This window comes from Lampris incognitus, chromosome 11, assembly GCF_029633865.1.
Source record: "Lampris incognitus isolate fLamInc1 chromosome 11, fLamInc1.hap2, whole genome shotgun sequence".
NCBI lineage: Eukaryota > Metazoa > Chordata > Actinopteri > Lampriformes > Lampridae > Lampris > Lampris incognitus.
In genome coordinates this window covers 55394296-55409709 of record NC_079221.1, presented here as the reverse complement: position 1 = coordinate 55409709, position 15414 = coordinate 55394296, and the positions used below count along the sequence as shown (strand labels likewise).

Sequence of the window (15414 nt, the reverse complement as noted above, 5' to 3'; positions counted from 1 at the left end):
GGCAGGCAGACAGACAGAGACAGACAGACAGGGAGAGAAAAAGGGAGAGGGAGAGAGAGAGACAGACAGACAGAGAGAGAGAGAGACAGACAGACAGACAGAGACAGACAGAGACAGAGAGAGACAGACAGACAGAGAGAGAAGAGAGAGAGACACAGACAGAGAGGGAGAGAGAGAGCGAGGGAGAGAGAGAGCGAGACACAGAGCGAGAGAGAGAGGGAGGGAGGGAGACAGAGTATCAGCAGGGGTTCTGGGTGGTTCTGACTGAACCAAAGTGAACAGTTATTGGGCCCAGAGGCAGCAGAGTTGAGATGTGATGAAGAGCAGCAGCAGCAGAGGGGGGACTATAATGAATCATTCTTCTTCATCGCTGTGACAGACAGGACGGTAAAAGCTCTCTAACAGTCCAGTTTAACCCGTCACATCTGTGTTCATGTTGACTGATGTCATAATCTGATGTCATAATCTGCTCTGTATTTGTGTGGATAATGAAGCCTCATGCCAACACCACAACAGGCCTCATCAGGACTGTGCCTGACAAAAATATCAAGTTATGGGAGGATAAAAAAAATATCAAAAGTTATGGGAGGATGACAAAAAATATCAAAAGTTATGGGAGGATGACAAAAAATATCAAAAGTTATGGGAGGATGAAAAAGGTACTTTATTCGTACTGGCACCTCACGTGTGCCGGTTGGCGATACTGAATGATTTTTTCTAAGTGCTCGCTGCCCATTTTATCCATCCATCCATCATCCGAACCGCTTATCCTGCTCTCAGGGTCACGGGGATACTGCAGGCTATCCCAGCTGTCATTGGGGGGCAGGCAGGGAGACACCCTGGACAGGCCGCCAGGCCATCACAGGGCCGACATACCCCCCCCCCCACACACGTTCATACCTAGGGGCAAATTAGTACGGCCGAGTCACCTGACCTACATGTCTTTGGACTGTGGGAGGAAACCCACGCAGACACGGGGAGAACATGCCAACTCCACACAGAGGATGACCTCGGATGACCCCCAAGGTTGGATTACCCCGGGGTTCGAACCCAGGACCTTCTTGCTGTGAGGTGAGCGTGCTAACCACTGCGCCACCGTGCCTGTTTTCAGTATAGAGCATCATATCTGGGTACCATGGAGGGCAGGTTTTCATGATGCTGTGCTGAAGACGGTGCCTAGAAACCCTCGGTCAGTCAGAAATACATGGATGTAACTTCTTGGAGTTGGCAAATAACAGAATGGCAGTTAGAAAATGAAAGAAACACTAAAATTGTGGAGCACATCGTAATTGACAGGAATGTAAGTCAGAATATTTTCACAAAGCCAACAAAGCTTCGTGTTTATTCTGCCAAAGTGACGGATGGCGTTTGGCGTTATCCGTCGATGCTTTATAAATCAGTACATGATGGAAAATGTACGGTCACTACTGGCAGCTTCCGCGTGACCTGCTATCCTCCTCACATGGCTGAATGAGGGAGGTGAGCTATCTTTAAAGAGGAAGAGGGGCTGATCAGACTGTCTGCTGGACGCAGGACGGGCTGATCACACGTCTCCAGTCAACAGCATGAGCAGACTTTGCCTTGTAAGGTATGACGGGACTCACGTAGATGCTGGGTGTGGGGGGGTTGAGCTTGTCCTTTGGCAGCTGGGGAGAAGGAGGAGGAGGAGGTCTGGGTGGGGGACACTTGTCCAGGAGGACGCTGCTGGTAGACACGCCGTTCTTCCCCAGATTCCTGCAGCCAGAACACACAAGAGTCACCACACAAGCTGACGTGGATATGCAGCGGCGGCGGCTGACGTGCCGGCACGTGTTCTGCAGCCGGCTGCACACACCGCTTGAAAAGTTATGAACGGGGAAAACAATTTCAGAATACAATTCCAGAAATACATCATCAGCGTTGGACAGCGTTTGTGAATTGTGACCAAAACCTCCTCCCTTGTAACAAAAGACATCATGTTCACCGACGACACCCAAGTATTCCTATCAGTCCTGCCAGACATCTTTGTTTTACTACCGTCATTCCACGGCACGACTCTAATGCCCCTTTTCCACCACATGGTACCGGCTCAACTCGACTCGACTCGCTTCTGTGTCATCTTCCATTACCGTTACAGCGCCCCCTGGATTTTCGGCTCTCCATTTTCTTCAACAATAACCTCGCTTCGCTCGGTATTTAAAAATACCGGGTGGTATCCAATGTGCACATTCAAGTTCAAGTTCAAGTACTTTATTTGTCACATGCAGAGAAATACAGAGTAAAACATGCAGTGAAATGAAAGGGGGTACTCAGTCTGTCACTGTGTGAAAAGACACAGGCCTAGTATACAGAGATAACAGACAAAAGGTCAGTGCATTCTTAAGTCAAAATAAAACAAACAATAAATCAAAAATACAAAACTAGCTGTCTCAAGTATGTGAAAGGTCATATATGTTGAGAGTTCTTATGGCCTGTGGATAGAAACTTCTCTTTAGTCTCGATGTTTTGGCCCCAACACTACAGAGGCGTCTACCAAACCCTAAGACCATTGGGGGTGATGAAGCAGTGATGCAAAATGATGCAGTGACGCATTTCTCTGACCAATCACAAGTCTGCATCGGTTTTGGTACCCGCTCCAGTTTTTGTTTTTGTTTTTTTAACGTCGACAAAGGTGGTACCAGAAAAGTGGTAACAGTGACAAAAAAAAATGCTGGTACTTTCCAGTAATGGAAAACGAAAAAAGGGCGAGTCGAGTCGAGCCGGTAGTACCATGTAGTGGAAAAGGGGCGTAAGTTCCTGTAGAGTAGGGTAACTCTTTTATCAATTTTTGGATTTCCCCCCCTTTTTCTCCAAATTGAACTTGGCCAATTACCCCACTCTTCCGAGCCGTCCCGGTCGCTGCTCCGGGGAGGGCTGCAGACTACCACATGCCTCCTCCCATACATGCAGAGTTGCCAGCCACTTCTTTTCACCTGACAGTGAGGAGTTTCACCAGGGAGACATAGTGCGTGGGAGGATCATGCTATCCCCCCGCTGAACAGGTGCCCTGAGTGACCAGAGGAGGCGCTAGTGCAGCGACCAGGACACATACCCACATCCGGCTTTCCACCTGCAGACACGGCCAATTGTGTCTGTAGGGACGCCCGACCAAGCTGGAGGTAACACGGGGATTTGAACCAACGATCCCCGTGTTGGTAGGCAATGGAATAGACCGCCCCGCCACCCAGGTGCCCCTAGTACTGTAAGTCCTGCTGGGTAAAATAATGCCAGTTTGATTGCCATGTGAAAGGCTGGTGTTGCAGAGCTGGCCAGCAGTCTGAATCACTCCATACTGATCCAGCTCTGACTAGAAAGTTAAGATGATGAGAATCTGGTCCTAATAACAGCAGCAAAACCAGTAGTAAAATATCCTCCTTGTGTGAATGAGTCTTCTAAACACATCACGGACAGTCAGGCGAGACCTCCCAGCAGCAGCACATGTCTATCACGCTGCGCCTACCACGCATCCCGGCTGAATATCTGACAGACTAACCAGGGAAGGAACATAAAGAGAAAGTAACGTATTGTAGCAAATTCAGGGGAACAGCCGGCAACCAGTGCAGCCGGGACATGAACCCACGTCTGCCACACCATGGGCAACTACGTCAACCAGTCGACTAAAGGGCCCGACTCGTTAGCCAAGGGCTAGCGAGTTTAGCCATCTGTGGTCATTACAGTATTGCTGCTCTAAGCTTACTTCAATCCCTTAAGTGTGTAAACAGCATCGTGATAATGACCTGTGCCGCTGGCCAGCTAAAGCCCGACTGGAACTTGCTACTACCATGACTCACCATCACGCCACGTGTCTGTCTGTAGCATCTTACAACACTTCACATGCATCACCTGACTATGACATTCACACTGCTACAGCGTCATTTACAGACACTTCGATCCACAGCCATGCACACCCGAGAGTTAATACAACACAAGCAAGGATCGAGTCAGGAGGCGACAACGCAAGTACGTGTCAAAAGCCAGGTTCAAGTCCAATTACACGATCACTACTCCATGCTTTAAGATGCCACACATACATATCTGCTACCTGCTGACTCGCTTTGAGTCACTGGATAAAACCGTCTGCTGAATGAGACAAGTTAGCATACCTACACTTTCCCTGACTGCAAAAATCTGAATCTCACCAAGCACAGTTGTCTCTTTTCAAGTCAAAACGTCTCATGACACTTCATATAAGACAGAATCACCCAACAAGCAACATCTCCTTCAGCTATAAGCACTTGTTTTGAATATCTTGTATTTCCACTAGTTCCACTGGCAGATTTCGCCCCAGTTATACCCGGACAGCCGTCCCGGTCTCTGCTCCATCCCCTCTGCCGATCCGGGGAGGGCTGCAGGCTACCACATGCCTCCTCCCATACACGTGGAGTCGCCAGCCGCTTCTTTTCACCTGACAGTGAGGAGTTTCACCAGGGGGGACGCAGCGCATTGGGATGGTCACGCTACCCCCCCCCCCGAACAGGCGCCCCGACCGACCATGCCCGTGTTGGCAGGCAACGGAATAGACCGCCACACTACCCGGATGCGCGCCTTCACCCACATCTTGACCAGACACACACTCAGCACAGATGCAGGATGCTGATACTGGTATCAGATACCAGGAGGATACCAGGCTAAAATGCTGTGCCAGTACTTGAGAGTTCTCTCAGAACTAAAATCTGATACCAAAGTTCATGAGCAATATATCATAATAAAAGCAAGACGTCTTGACTTACTGTATTTTTGGCACGTGGAAACCTGCATTTCTATAATGCTTTCTATCTCAATTATTTGCCCATCGACCCCTGACTAATGGTCTAAATCTGAACTGTTCAGTAAATGTAATGGATCAGATCGGTACTCGGTATCAGCTGACATATTTAGAGAGTTGTACCCAGATTTGGTTTTGGCAGTGAAAAACTGACATTGGTGCGTCACTAATGATCAAGTCATATGACCCACCTCTGCTTCATAGATACACTTTATCCTTCACCTTCATCTCTTCATCATCCGTATCAACAACCGTCAATCAGTCGGAACGGATCTTCTCAACCAGTGATGCAACGTTACCCTGCTCTTTATCTGCTGACTAGGACAGACCACAGCATCCTGGATGCTGCCAGATACTGAGCCATGCCGGCCCCTCACACAAGTCACACGAGCTGCCAGATACTGAGCCATGCCGGCCCCTCACACACGTCACACGAGCTGTCACGCCACAACATCAACGCAGCTTTCACTTTTACAAGACACCCTCACTCTCCAGAGCAGCTGTGACCACAGACTACACAAACCTGGAACAAGCTGAACGAATGAGAGAGGGAGTGAGAGAGAGGGGGGGCGAGAGAGAGCGAGGGAGAGGGGGAGAGAGGGAGGGAGAGTGAAAGAGAGAGGGGGAGGGCGGGAGAGGTAGCTTGACAGATAAGAGAGAGACAGATAAAGAGATAGAGTGAAGCAAGCGAGAGAGCGAGCAAGAGGGAGAGACAGTGGAGGAGGGAGAAACAGAAATTGAGAACGAAGGATAGAGGGAGATATAGATAGAAAAAAGAAAGAGAGAGAGCAAGACAAAAAGAGTGAGCGAGAGAAATAAAGTGAGAAAGTGAGTGGCAGAAAGAGAAAGCGTTAGAGGGAAATAGATGAATAGAAAAATACAAATATAAGATACAAAAGAGAGCGATAGAGAGAGAGAAAGACAGCTAGAAAGAGACAGACAGATAGAGAAATAGAAAGAGAGAGAGATAGAGTGAAGCAAGCGAGAGAGCAGGCAAGAGGGAGAGACAGTGGAGGAGGGGGAAACAGAAATCGAGAAAGAGGGACGGGGAGATATAGATAGAAAAAGACTAGTAGAGAGAGCAAGACAAAAAGAGTGAGCGAGAGGAATGAAGTGAGAAAGTGAGTGGCAGAAAGAGAAAGACAGAGGGAGATGAGATGAATAGAAAAAGAAACGGAGACAGGGATGGACAGAAGAGAGAGCGAAAGAGATAAAGACAGACAGAGAGAAAGAGACAGAGAGAAAGAGAGAGAGACAGACAGAGAGAGAAAGAGACAAAGAGAAAGAGAGACAGACAGAGAGAAAGAGAGAGCGAGAGAAAGAGACAGACAGAGAGAAAGAGACAAGAGAGAAAGAGAGATAAAGAGACAGAGAGAGAGAAAGACAGAGAGACAGACAGACAGAGAGAAAGAGAGACAGACAGAGAGAAAGAGACAGAGAGAAGGAGAGAGAGACAGACAGAGAGAAAGAGAGAGAGACAGACAGAGAGAAAGAGACAGAGAGAAGGAGAGAGAGACAGACAGAGAGAAGGAGAGAGAGACAGACAGAGAGAAAGAGACAGAGAGAAAGAGACAGAGACAGACAGAGAGACAGACAGAGAGAAGGAGACAGACAGAGAGAAAGAGACAGAGAGAAGGAGAGACAGACAGAGAGAAAGAGACAGAGAGAAGGAGAGACAGACAGAGAGAAGGAGAGAGAGACAGACAGAGAGAAAGAGACAGAGAGCAGCACAACACATGACAGCTGTAGTCTCCTCACAACCCAATGCTCCACCGTTTGCTCTACTTCTGTTTCTCTATTGTTACGGCTGTGTTATGGTTTCTTTACTATCGTTACAATGTTGTGTTGATGTTCATTATTAGTGTTATTGTGTACCGTCTAAACTGTATTTTGACGCTTTGGCAACATTGCTGTAAAACTTTCATGCCAATGAAGCCCTTTGAATTGAAACTGAAATGAATTGAGAGAGAGAGGTAGCTTGATAGGTACAGAGAAATAGAAAGAGAGACAGAGCTATAGATAGAGTGAAGCAAGCGAGAGAGTGAGCAAGAGGGAGAAAATGAGAAAGAGGGCTAGAGGGAGATATAAATAGAAAAAGGGAAAGAGGAAGCAAGAGAGCAAGACAAATAGAGAGTAAGAGAGTAAGAGAGAGAGAAATAAAGTGGGAAAGTGAGGGAGAAATGGAGAAAGAGATAGATGAACAGAAAAAGAGACAGAGGAAGACAGTGATAGAAAAGAGAGAGAGAGAGAAATAGAAAGAGAAAAAGACAGAAAGAGAGATGGAGAAATAGAAAGAGAGAGAGGTAGCTTGACAAGTACAGAGATAGAGACAGAGACAGAGATATAGATGGAGTGAAGCAAGTGAGAGGGCGAGCAAGAGGGAGAGACAGTGGAAGAAGGAGAAACAGAAATCAAGAAATAGGGATGGGGGAGATATAGTAGATAGAAAAAGGGAAGCAGAAAGCAAGACAAAAAGAGTGAGCGAGAGGAAGAGAGAAATAAAGCAAGAGAGTGACTGGGAGAAATAGAGGGTGATAAGAGCTGAATAGAAAGGGACAGAGAGACAGATAAGAGACAGGGATGGATGGAAAACAGAGAGAACAAGAGAAAAGACCGACAGAAATATAGAAAGAGACGTAGAGAAATATTTAAACAGAAAGAGAGAGAGAGAGAGAGAGAGAGAGAGAGAGAGAGAGAGAGAGAGAGAGAGAGAGAGAGAGAGCAGTGTCTTGGTTTGGTGAGTGAGGCATCTGACCTGCATACTTTGAGCACGTCGGAGGAGCTGGGGTAGATGGAGACGGAGGAGCAGGCAGCCAGGCCAGGGGGAGGCGCTCTGTGAGCTCCCGGGTCGGGCTCCACCTTGACGGGGCTCTGGGAGTCCTCTGGCCCCTTCCCGTTGAGCGTGGGCCCCTGACTGTTGTTGCTGGACGGGCTGTTAAGGCAGGAGGGGGTGTTGGTGGGGAGGTGGTCTGCTGAGCAGGGGGAGGGGGTGGCAGCAGACATGGCTGAGAGCGGCGAGGAAGTCACCGAGTGCTCCGACAGCAGCTTGGTGGCGCTGTGGGGAGCCGGGTGGATGTTGTTGGGTTTATCGGCGGAAGCCCCCCGGTGGTTTCCACAGCTACTGTTTCCGTCAGTACTGCTAGTATTGGCTTTTCCCTTTAGCAAGGCTGAGAGCTGAGGATTGTCTGGGTTGAGCACGCCGGGAGCGGGGGAGCCGGGCTGAGAAAGGCCAGTCGAACTGTCCGTCACCCGCGGCTGGACGTGATTAGTCAATCCGTGCGCGAGTACAGAGGCGGGACTGAGAGGCGTCCCCGCAGAACGCCTGAGTGCGTTCTCTGAACCGGATGACAAAGTGGTGCTGTTGCTCCCTGAAGGCGTGGCGTCTTTGGTGTGCACCCCTGAGGTAGTAGCAGAATGGGGAGGGGAGGACAGGTGGTTGGGCGTGGACTGGGGGGAGGTGGGGGAGAGGGAGGAGGCAGAGGAAGAGGCAGTGCAGGGCCCGGAGGAATGTCCAACCTGATTGACAGTAGCAGCACCAGAGGAAAGGAGCGAGGTCTGAGGGGAGGAGGAAGAGAAAGGAGGAGGTTCTCCATTGGGACCAGCCGAATGTGAACCCTGACCTTTGTGAAGCCCCTGCAGACAAAAAAGGTCAAACTCAGCTTAATCGTTTACTTTTCCATCGTCGACTCACCTTTTAAGTTCACGACACAGACCAAGCTGTCCACAGAACCGATCCCCCTCTCCACAAGTCAACGTGTGAAGGAGTCCTACCATGTGACAACTTTTTTCCTTTCTTTTTGGATTTTCCCCCCTTTTCTCCCAAATTGTACTCGGCCACCCCACTCTTCCGAGCCGTCCCGGTCTCTGCTCCACCCCCTCTGCCGAGCCGGGGGGGGCTGCAGACTACCACATGCCTCCTCCGATACATGTGGAGTCGCCAGCCGCTTCTTTTCACCTGACAGTGAGGAGTTTCACCAGGGGGACGTAGCGCGTGGGAGGATCACGCTATTTCGCCCAGTTCCTCCCCCCCGAACAGGCGCCCCGACTGACCAGAGGGGGGCGCTAGTGCAGCAACCAGGACACGTACCCACATCCGGCTTCCCACACATGGCCAACTGTGCCTGTAGGGATGCCCGACCAAACCCGAGGTAACACGGGGATTCGAACTGGCGATCCCCGTGTTGGTAGGCAACGGAACAGAGCGCTACGCTACCCGGGCGCCCCCTTATGTGAAAACTTAATCAGGGTTCCCACTTTATTCAAAGGTAGAACGAGTAGGATTTGTTGGCTCAGGTTTGTAAACACAACATTCAAAGTTGGCCCCTCCTCCCCAGTTCAACGACCCTAGAAGGACACGCCCCCTCACCGCAGTAGCCAGAACACATCCTAGTGTACAGGCCAACTCCGCGTCAAACGTCATGCCCTTCCTCTCCTTCAGTGCTCGCCAGCGGGTGAAAGCCAACCCCGGATTCACTCTCGCTTGGGAATTGGCTGTCTACTTGGCGTTTTGCCCGGCTATATTTGTGTCTTTTCTGTGCTGTGTCCGCCATCATCGTGGCTTCCTCTTACGTTCTCGTGCTTACAATCTTGATCTGGCACCTGGTCACTATGTTTTTATAGAGTCCCGCTGCCCAAAGACTAACGCCCAGAAACCTCCCGTACACAGCAAACTAAGAAACTACAGACAGAGGACAGGGCTTCTGCAGATACAGACACCACCACACGCCTCTAGTGGGTCATAAGGGATGACTGAGAGGGGCGTGTTTTTATACGAGTCTATACATTGATTATTTATTTTATTTTTTTTGGAAAATCCTACTCATTCTACCTTTAAGAAATCCTTTTCCAGGACTTTTCGAAGACATTTTCCATGACTTCACCTTGGATAACCATGCCAGGCGTTGCTGGAAGGTCGTATCATTCAGTATTCGCTATCAGTGGACGTCTCAGCAGCCCTATATGGACTGTGGGACCGAACATACCGCCCCGTTTCCACACACTGTCACATCTCAGCAGGTAAAAATACAATTTTATAACCTGACTTAAACAATTTTCCATAATCTGAATAAGCTTTCCAGGACATTTCATCGATTTTATCAAATTTCAGGTGTTTTCCCTGACCAAAAAAACGGGTCTATAAATGTTCAGGTTCTCCAGGATGAGTGGGAACTCATAAAGTAGCAAACTAAACACATTTCTAAGAGAGCAGCAAACCGGCGACACGGGTGAGACAGACAACCGCTGTATCAGAGAGCTACCTGAGTGGTGGTGTTATGTTGCTGGCTCTTCCAGGCCTCCTCCAGGGGACTGGGACTACTGGTGGTGCTGCTGTTTCTGGGGTGACTGGTGGCTGTGCAGTTGTGAGGTAGAGAGTTCTGCAGGGGGTAAGGCACGGTTCCGTTGCTTGCTCCACCTCCTCCCAGTTCCTGGGTGTGATTGTTGCCCAGAGAACCGGCGTCCGGATGGCCCGGCGGCCCGGCTGTGCTTGACGTGCACGGTCCATTTTCCGTGGGCTGAGCAGTGCAGGGGGGCCGGATGGCTTTGTTATTGGTAGGGAAGGAGTGGGACAGACCTGTGGGGTGAGAGGGCTCAGCCGAAGGCCCATTGGGAATGCTGGGCCGTGATTGGCCAGCCGCCGCCGCCTGCTGCCTCATCTGTATCGTCAATGAGAAAGGTCATAAGAAACAGCATCAGGTCATAAGAAACAGCTGCCAAAAATGTTCCAAATAATGTTTTGATGCATTCTCAGTGATCCAGGTAGGAAAACCAGAGAAGGTCGCATCCAGATGAACTGATTCAACCTTCTGTGATTGTTCGCAAAACCTGTATAATCGCAGCTCTTTTTAAAGTGTGTGTGTGTGTGTGTGTGTGTGTGTGTGTGTGTGCACCTGCTGCTGATGTTGCTGCATGAGAGAAAACTGGCTTTCCAGCTGTTCCAGCATTTGCACCTGCACTGGTTTGAGGCTGGCCCGGTTGGTCCGTAGGTGATCTAGAAGCTGTGAACCAAAGCACACTCTACTATTAAGGACAGAACTCACACCGTTTCACACCTCTGGGTTTACAAAGTGTGAATAAACCGAATGAATGGGGCCGTTGTGTACGAACCAGTCTGTATAGTGTCAGCTGTTCATATGTATATCGTTATAGTCATACCTGTCTATATGGGTATAGTTATAGCATATGGCTCGAGTTGTTTACGGTTCAGATCAACTGACACCGTTATATCAGTTTGGATGGAGGTAAATGGTTATTGGCAGGTTGCATTTCATCTCATCTCATCATCAGCCGCTTCTCCAGGGTCGGGTTGCGGTGGCAGCAAGCTAAGTAGGACACGCCAGACGTCCCTCTCCTCAGCAACGCCCTCCAGCTCCACCTGGGGGATCCCAAGACGTTCCCAGGCCAGACTGGACATGTAGTCCCTCCAGTGAGTTCTGGGTCTACCCCAGGGTCTCCCCCCAGTTGGCCGTGCCTGGTAAACCTCTAAAGGAAGGCGCTCAGGAGGCATCCTAATCAGATGCCCGAACCACCTCAACTGGCTCCTTTTGACACGAAGGAGCAGCGGCTCTACTCTGAGCTCCCTCCGGATGTCCGAGCTCCTCACCCTACCTCTAAGGCTGAGCCCAGACACCCTACTGACGAAACTCATTTCAGCCGTTTGTATCCGCGATCTCACCCTTTCGGTCACTACCCAAAGCTCATGACCATAGGTGAGGGTTGGAACCAAGAATGACTGGTAAGTTGAGAGCTTTGCCTTCCGGCTCAGCTCCCTCTTCACCACAACGTCCACATTACTGCTGATGCTGCACCAATCCGCCTGTCAAATCTCCCGCTCCATCCTACCCTCACTCGTGAACAAGACCCCGAGATACTTGAACTCTTTCACTTGAGGCAACAACTCATCCACAACCCGGAGGGAGCAATCCACCATTTCCCGGTAGAGAACCATGGCCTCAGACTTGGAGGTGCTGAATCTCATCCCGACCATTTCACACTCAGCTGCAAACCGCCCCAGTGCTCGCTGGAGGTCACGTTCTGATGAAGCCAACAAAACCACATCATCTGTGAAGAGCAGAGATGCAATTCTGAGGTTCCCACAACGGACACACTCCTCACCTTGGCTGCGCCTTGAGATCCTGTCCATGAATATCACAAACAGTATCGGAGACAAGGGACAACCTTGGTGGAGTCCGACACCCACCGAAAACGTGTTTGACTTTGTGCCGAGAATGCGGACACAGCTCTCACTTTGGTTATACAGGGACCGGATGGCTTGTAGCAACTGCCCCGGTACCCCATACTCCCGCAGTACCCCCCACAGTGCCCCTGGTTACACGGTTGTAAGCCTTCTCCAAGTCCACAAAACACATGTAGACTGGCTGGTCTTACTCCCATGCCTCCCTCAGCACTTCCGCAAGGGTAAAGAGGTGGTCCGCTGTTCCAGGGCCAGGACAGAATCCGCATTGTTCCTCCTGGATCTGAGGTTCGACAATCGGTCGGAGCCTCCTTTCCAGCACCCCAGAGTAGACTTTCCCAGGGAGGCTGAGCAATGTGATGCCCCGATAATTGGAGCGCACCCCCCGGTGTTTTTATTTCAAATCTCCCTAAAAAAACAATTACAACCATTTCAGCACGTTCGTTTTGTTCAAACAACATCCTGTTCACTGTCGGTTAACTCTTCCCATATGCAGTTACAGAAAGCCACCATCAAGCCAACCGAGACACTTAAATGTGTTAATAAATCCAAAGATTGAGCAAAATTCCTGGTGTCGTAATTAGCTTGTTTGGCCCAGTTTCAACCTTACCCTGATGCTGCCTCGATAAAGCTGTGGATAAGACTGTAAAGTCATATATATGTGTGACATTATATACCTGAACTTTCTGTGGCGTTAGGTACCAGGACGGGATGTGCTGATGGGCCTGGCTGGTTGACCAGGGGTCTGTGACACCCTGTGAATATGACACATGTGAAACAGTCACTAACCAAAAGCTAAAAAAAAATAAGCTACACAAATTCCCAAGACCATGAATAATAAACCAATTATCAAGTTCATAAGAGGTTAAAGGAAAACTGTTTTTTTTAAAACGTGCAGTTGTGATTTCATTTTACTCATCAGACCCCCTTTTGTAGATTTTGGGCACGGGCCCATCGCTGGACTCAGCTTCAAAATGGTGTCTTATGGGTCACTGAACATGAGTGTCAGATACGTTTCAACAAGTCCAATTTGACCGAATTATCCGAACCAGGTTTAAGGACAGGTTGAGGACTCCTGTTCAGTTGTCCCATAAGACATCAAGTAATACTGAGCCCAGCAGTGGTCCTGTGTCCAAAGTCTACTAAATCTCCAACATAAGACCCAGGATGTAAAGAAATAAACTAATCAACAGAATTTCCCTTTCACTACTACTACTACTACTACTGCTACTGTCGGCTGCTCCCGTTAGGGGGCGCCACAGTGGATCATCCGTCTCCATCTCTTCCTGTCCTCTGCATCTTCCTCTGTCACACCAGCCACCTGCATGTCCTCCCTCACCACCTCCATAAACCTCCTCTTTGGCCTTCCTCTTCTCCTCTTCCCTGGCAGCTCCATATTCAGCATCCTTCTCCCAGTATACCCAGCATCTCTCCTCCACACATGTCCAAACCATCTCCATCTTGTCTCTCTTGCTTTGTCTCCAAACCGTCCACCCTGAGCTGTCCCTCTAATATACCCGTTCCTAATCCTGTCCTTCTTCATCACTCCCAGTGAAACTGAAATGAAATGAAAGGAGAATGTCCCTTTAACATTACCCAGTACAGACCAGTTTGGTGGGGGAGTACCTTGACTGGGCTGGCGGTGCGTTTCCTCTTGGCAGGACTGGCCTGTGGATCTGAGTGACTGCTGGAGGACTGACCGGCCTCTCCTTTACCCGTCTGGACAACCAGACAAACAGCATGTAAGAACAGATACAAGACTAGGAATAAAGAAAAAAACCACCAACTCCAGTTTACGGTGTAACAAAGTAATAAGTTCAACGTCACGGTGCTCGCACTGGCCGGCCACGTCAACAAGACCACAGGAAGTTATGAACGCAGTACATTTCCATGCACACTTCTTCTTCTTCTTTCGGCTTGTTTGTTTCGCCGCAGCGGGTTTGATAGTTTCCATCAGTACCCTGTGAGGGCACAGCACCAATGGTGGTCATTGTTAACCCGAGCCTCAACTGATCCGGTATGGTCTTGTCAGTTCGCATTCTGATTTGGCAAAACTCTGTGCTGGATGCTGGCGACTCCACATGTATGGGAGGAGGCATGTGGTAGTCTGCAGCCCTCCCCGGATCAGCAGAGGGGGTGGAGCAGAGGCTCGGAAGAGTGGGGTAACTGGCCAAGTACAATTGGGGAGAAAAAGGGGGGGGGGGTGCAGTCTAATGTGAAACGGTTGTTTTGGTTTTCACACATCGTAAAATTCATATTAATGAATTAATATGGCTGAAAGAAAACAGTGGGAGTATTAAATCGTCTGCACGGAGACCAACTTCAGCCCAACAGAGACCACGGAAATATTAGAGCACTTTTTGGTAATTATAAATACATCCATCCATTAACCAAACAACTTATCCTGCTCTCAGGGTGGCGGGGATGCTGGAGCCTATCCAAGCAGTCACTGGGCGGCAGGCGGGGAGACACCCTGGACAGGCCGCCAGGCCATCACAGGGTAAATATATTATCAAAATTGTAATTAATTATAATGACTATAATCATAACTAATTATAATAACTGTAATTAATTGGTTAATCAATTGATTGTGGTGGGTGTGTGTCAGCCCTGTGATAGTCTGGCAGCCTGTCCAGGGTGTCTCCCCGCCTGCCGCCCAGTGAGTGCTGGGATGGGCTCCAGCATCCCCGCGACCCCGAGAGCAGGATAAGTGGTTGGGATAATGGAATGGAATAATTATTATTATAATTATAAATACAAATATTCCTAAACGGCATCGGGCTGAGACTGCATGATAAATGTGTCTTCGTAATACCCTCGCACACACATGCGTGTCTCTATTAACACCATCAGAGGAAGAGCGCCGTGTGCATGGATATGTCACTGTGTTAACAGGGGAGTGACGGTGATGAAGACTGGACTGGTTTAGTCCTGCAGAAGCTGAAAGAGACAGGCGGGGTTTGACATGAGTGATGTGTAATTTTGGGGATCGGTGGGACGGGACACATCAGACATGAGAGGTGAGAAGCTAAAACATTCGTGTTCCAGCCACGTGATCTGAATTCATCACCCCATCAGGGAGGGGGGTTCTTCCATGCATTCCCAGCCTGGCTGAGCGGATGAGCAGCGTACGTGACCACGTGTTATAAAATGGCTGACGGCAAAATGTCAAATGAAATATCAGCGGCGGCACAGGATCGACGACTCTTCGTCAAACCGGAGACGTGTGGGACACGGGCAGCCATGACAGTGTCAGCTAATCATTTTCAGACTTGATAAGAGGTGATAAGGACAGGCGGTGTGAAGGTTAACCACCACTCCACAAATGAACCCATTACAACCTGGGCCCTGCTCCAACTCGTTTACGACACACCCAAATGTTCCTGAAACACCATTAACACACCGCCACCTGAGCGCCCGACTGGGGAAGCGGTGTTTT

The 15414-nt window shown here is 49.4% G+C and overlaps 1 protein-coding gene across 1 annotated transcript in view; it reads right to left on the bottom strand.

Annotated features, from left to right (window-relative positions):
• kdm6a (lysine (K)-specific demethylase 6A) overlaps positions 1-15414 on the bottom strand; it is a 117384-nt gene that overhangs the window by 26480 nt on the left and 75490 nt on the right. The window contains exons 14-19 of the mRNA XM_056289360.1: positions 13602-13694; positions 12653-12730; positions 10672-10779; positions 10042-10437; positions 7539-8416; positions 1605-1734 (exon numbers count right to left, since the gene is read on the bottom strand). Coding sequence (XP_056145335.1) covers positions 1605-1734; positions 7539-8416; positions 10042-10437; positions 10672-10779; positions 12653-12730; positions 13602-13694 — 1683 coding nt within the window. The remainder of the gene's footprint in view (positions 1-1604; positions 1735-7538; positions 8417-10041; positions 10438-10671; positions 10780-12652; positions 12731-13601; positions 13695-15414) is intronic.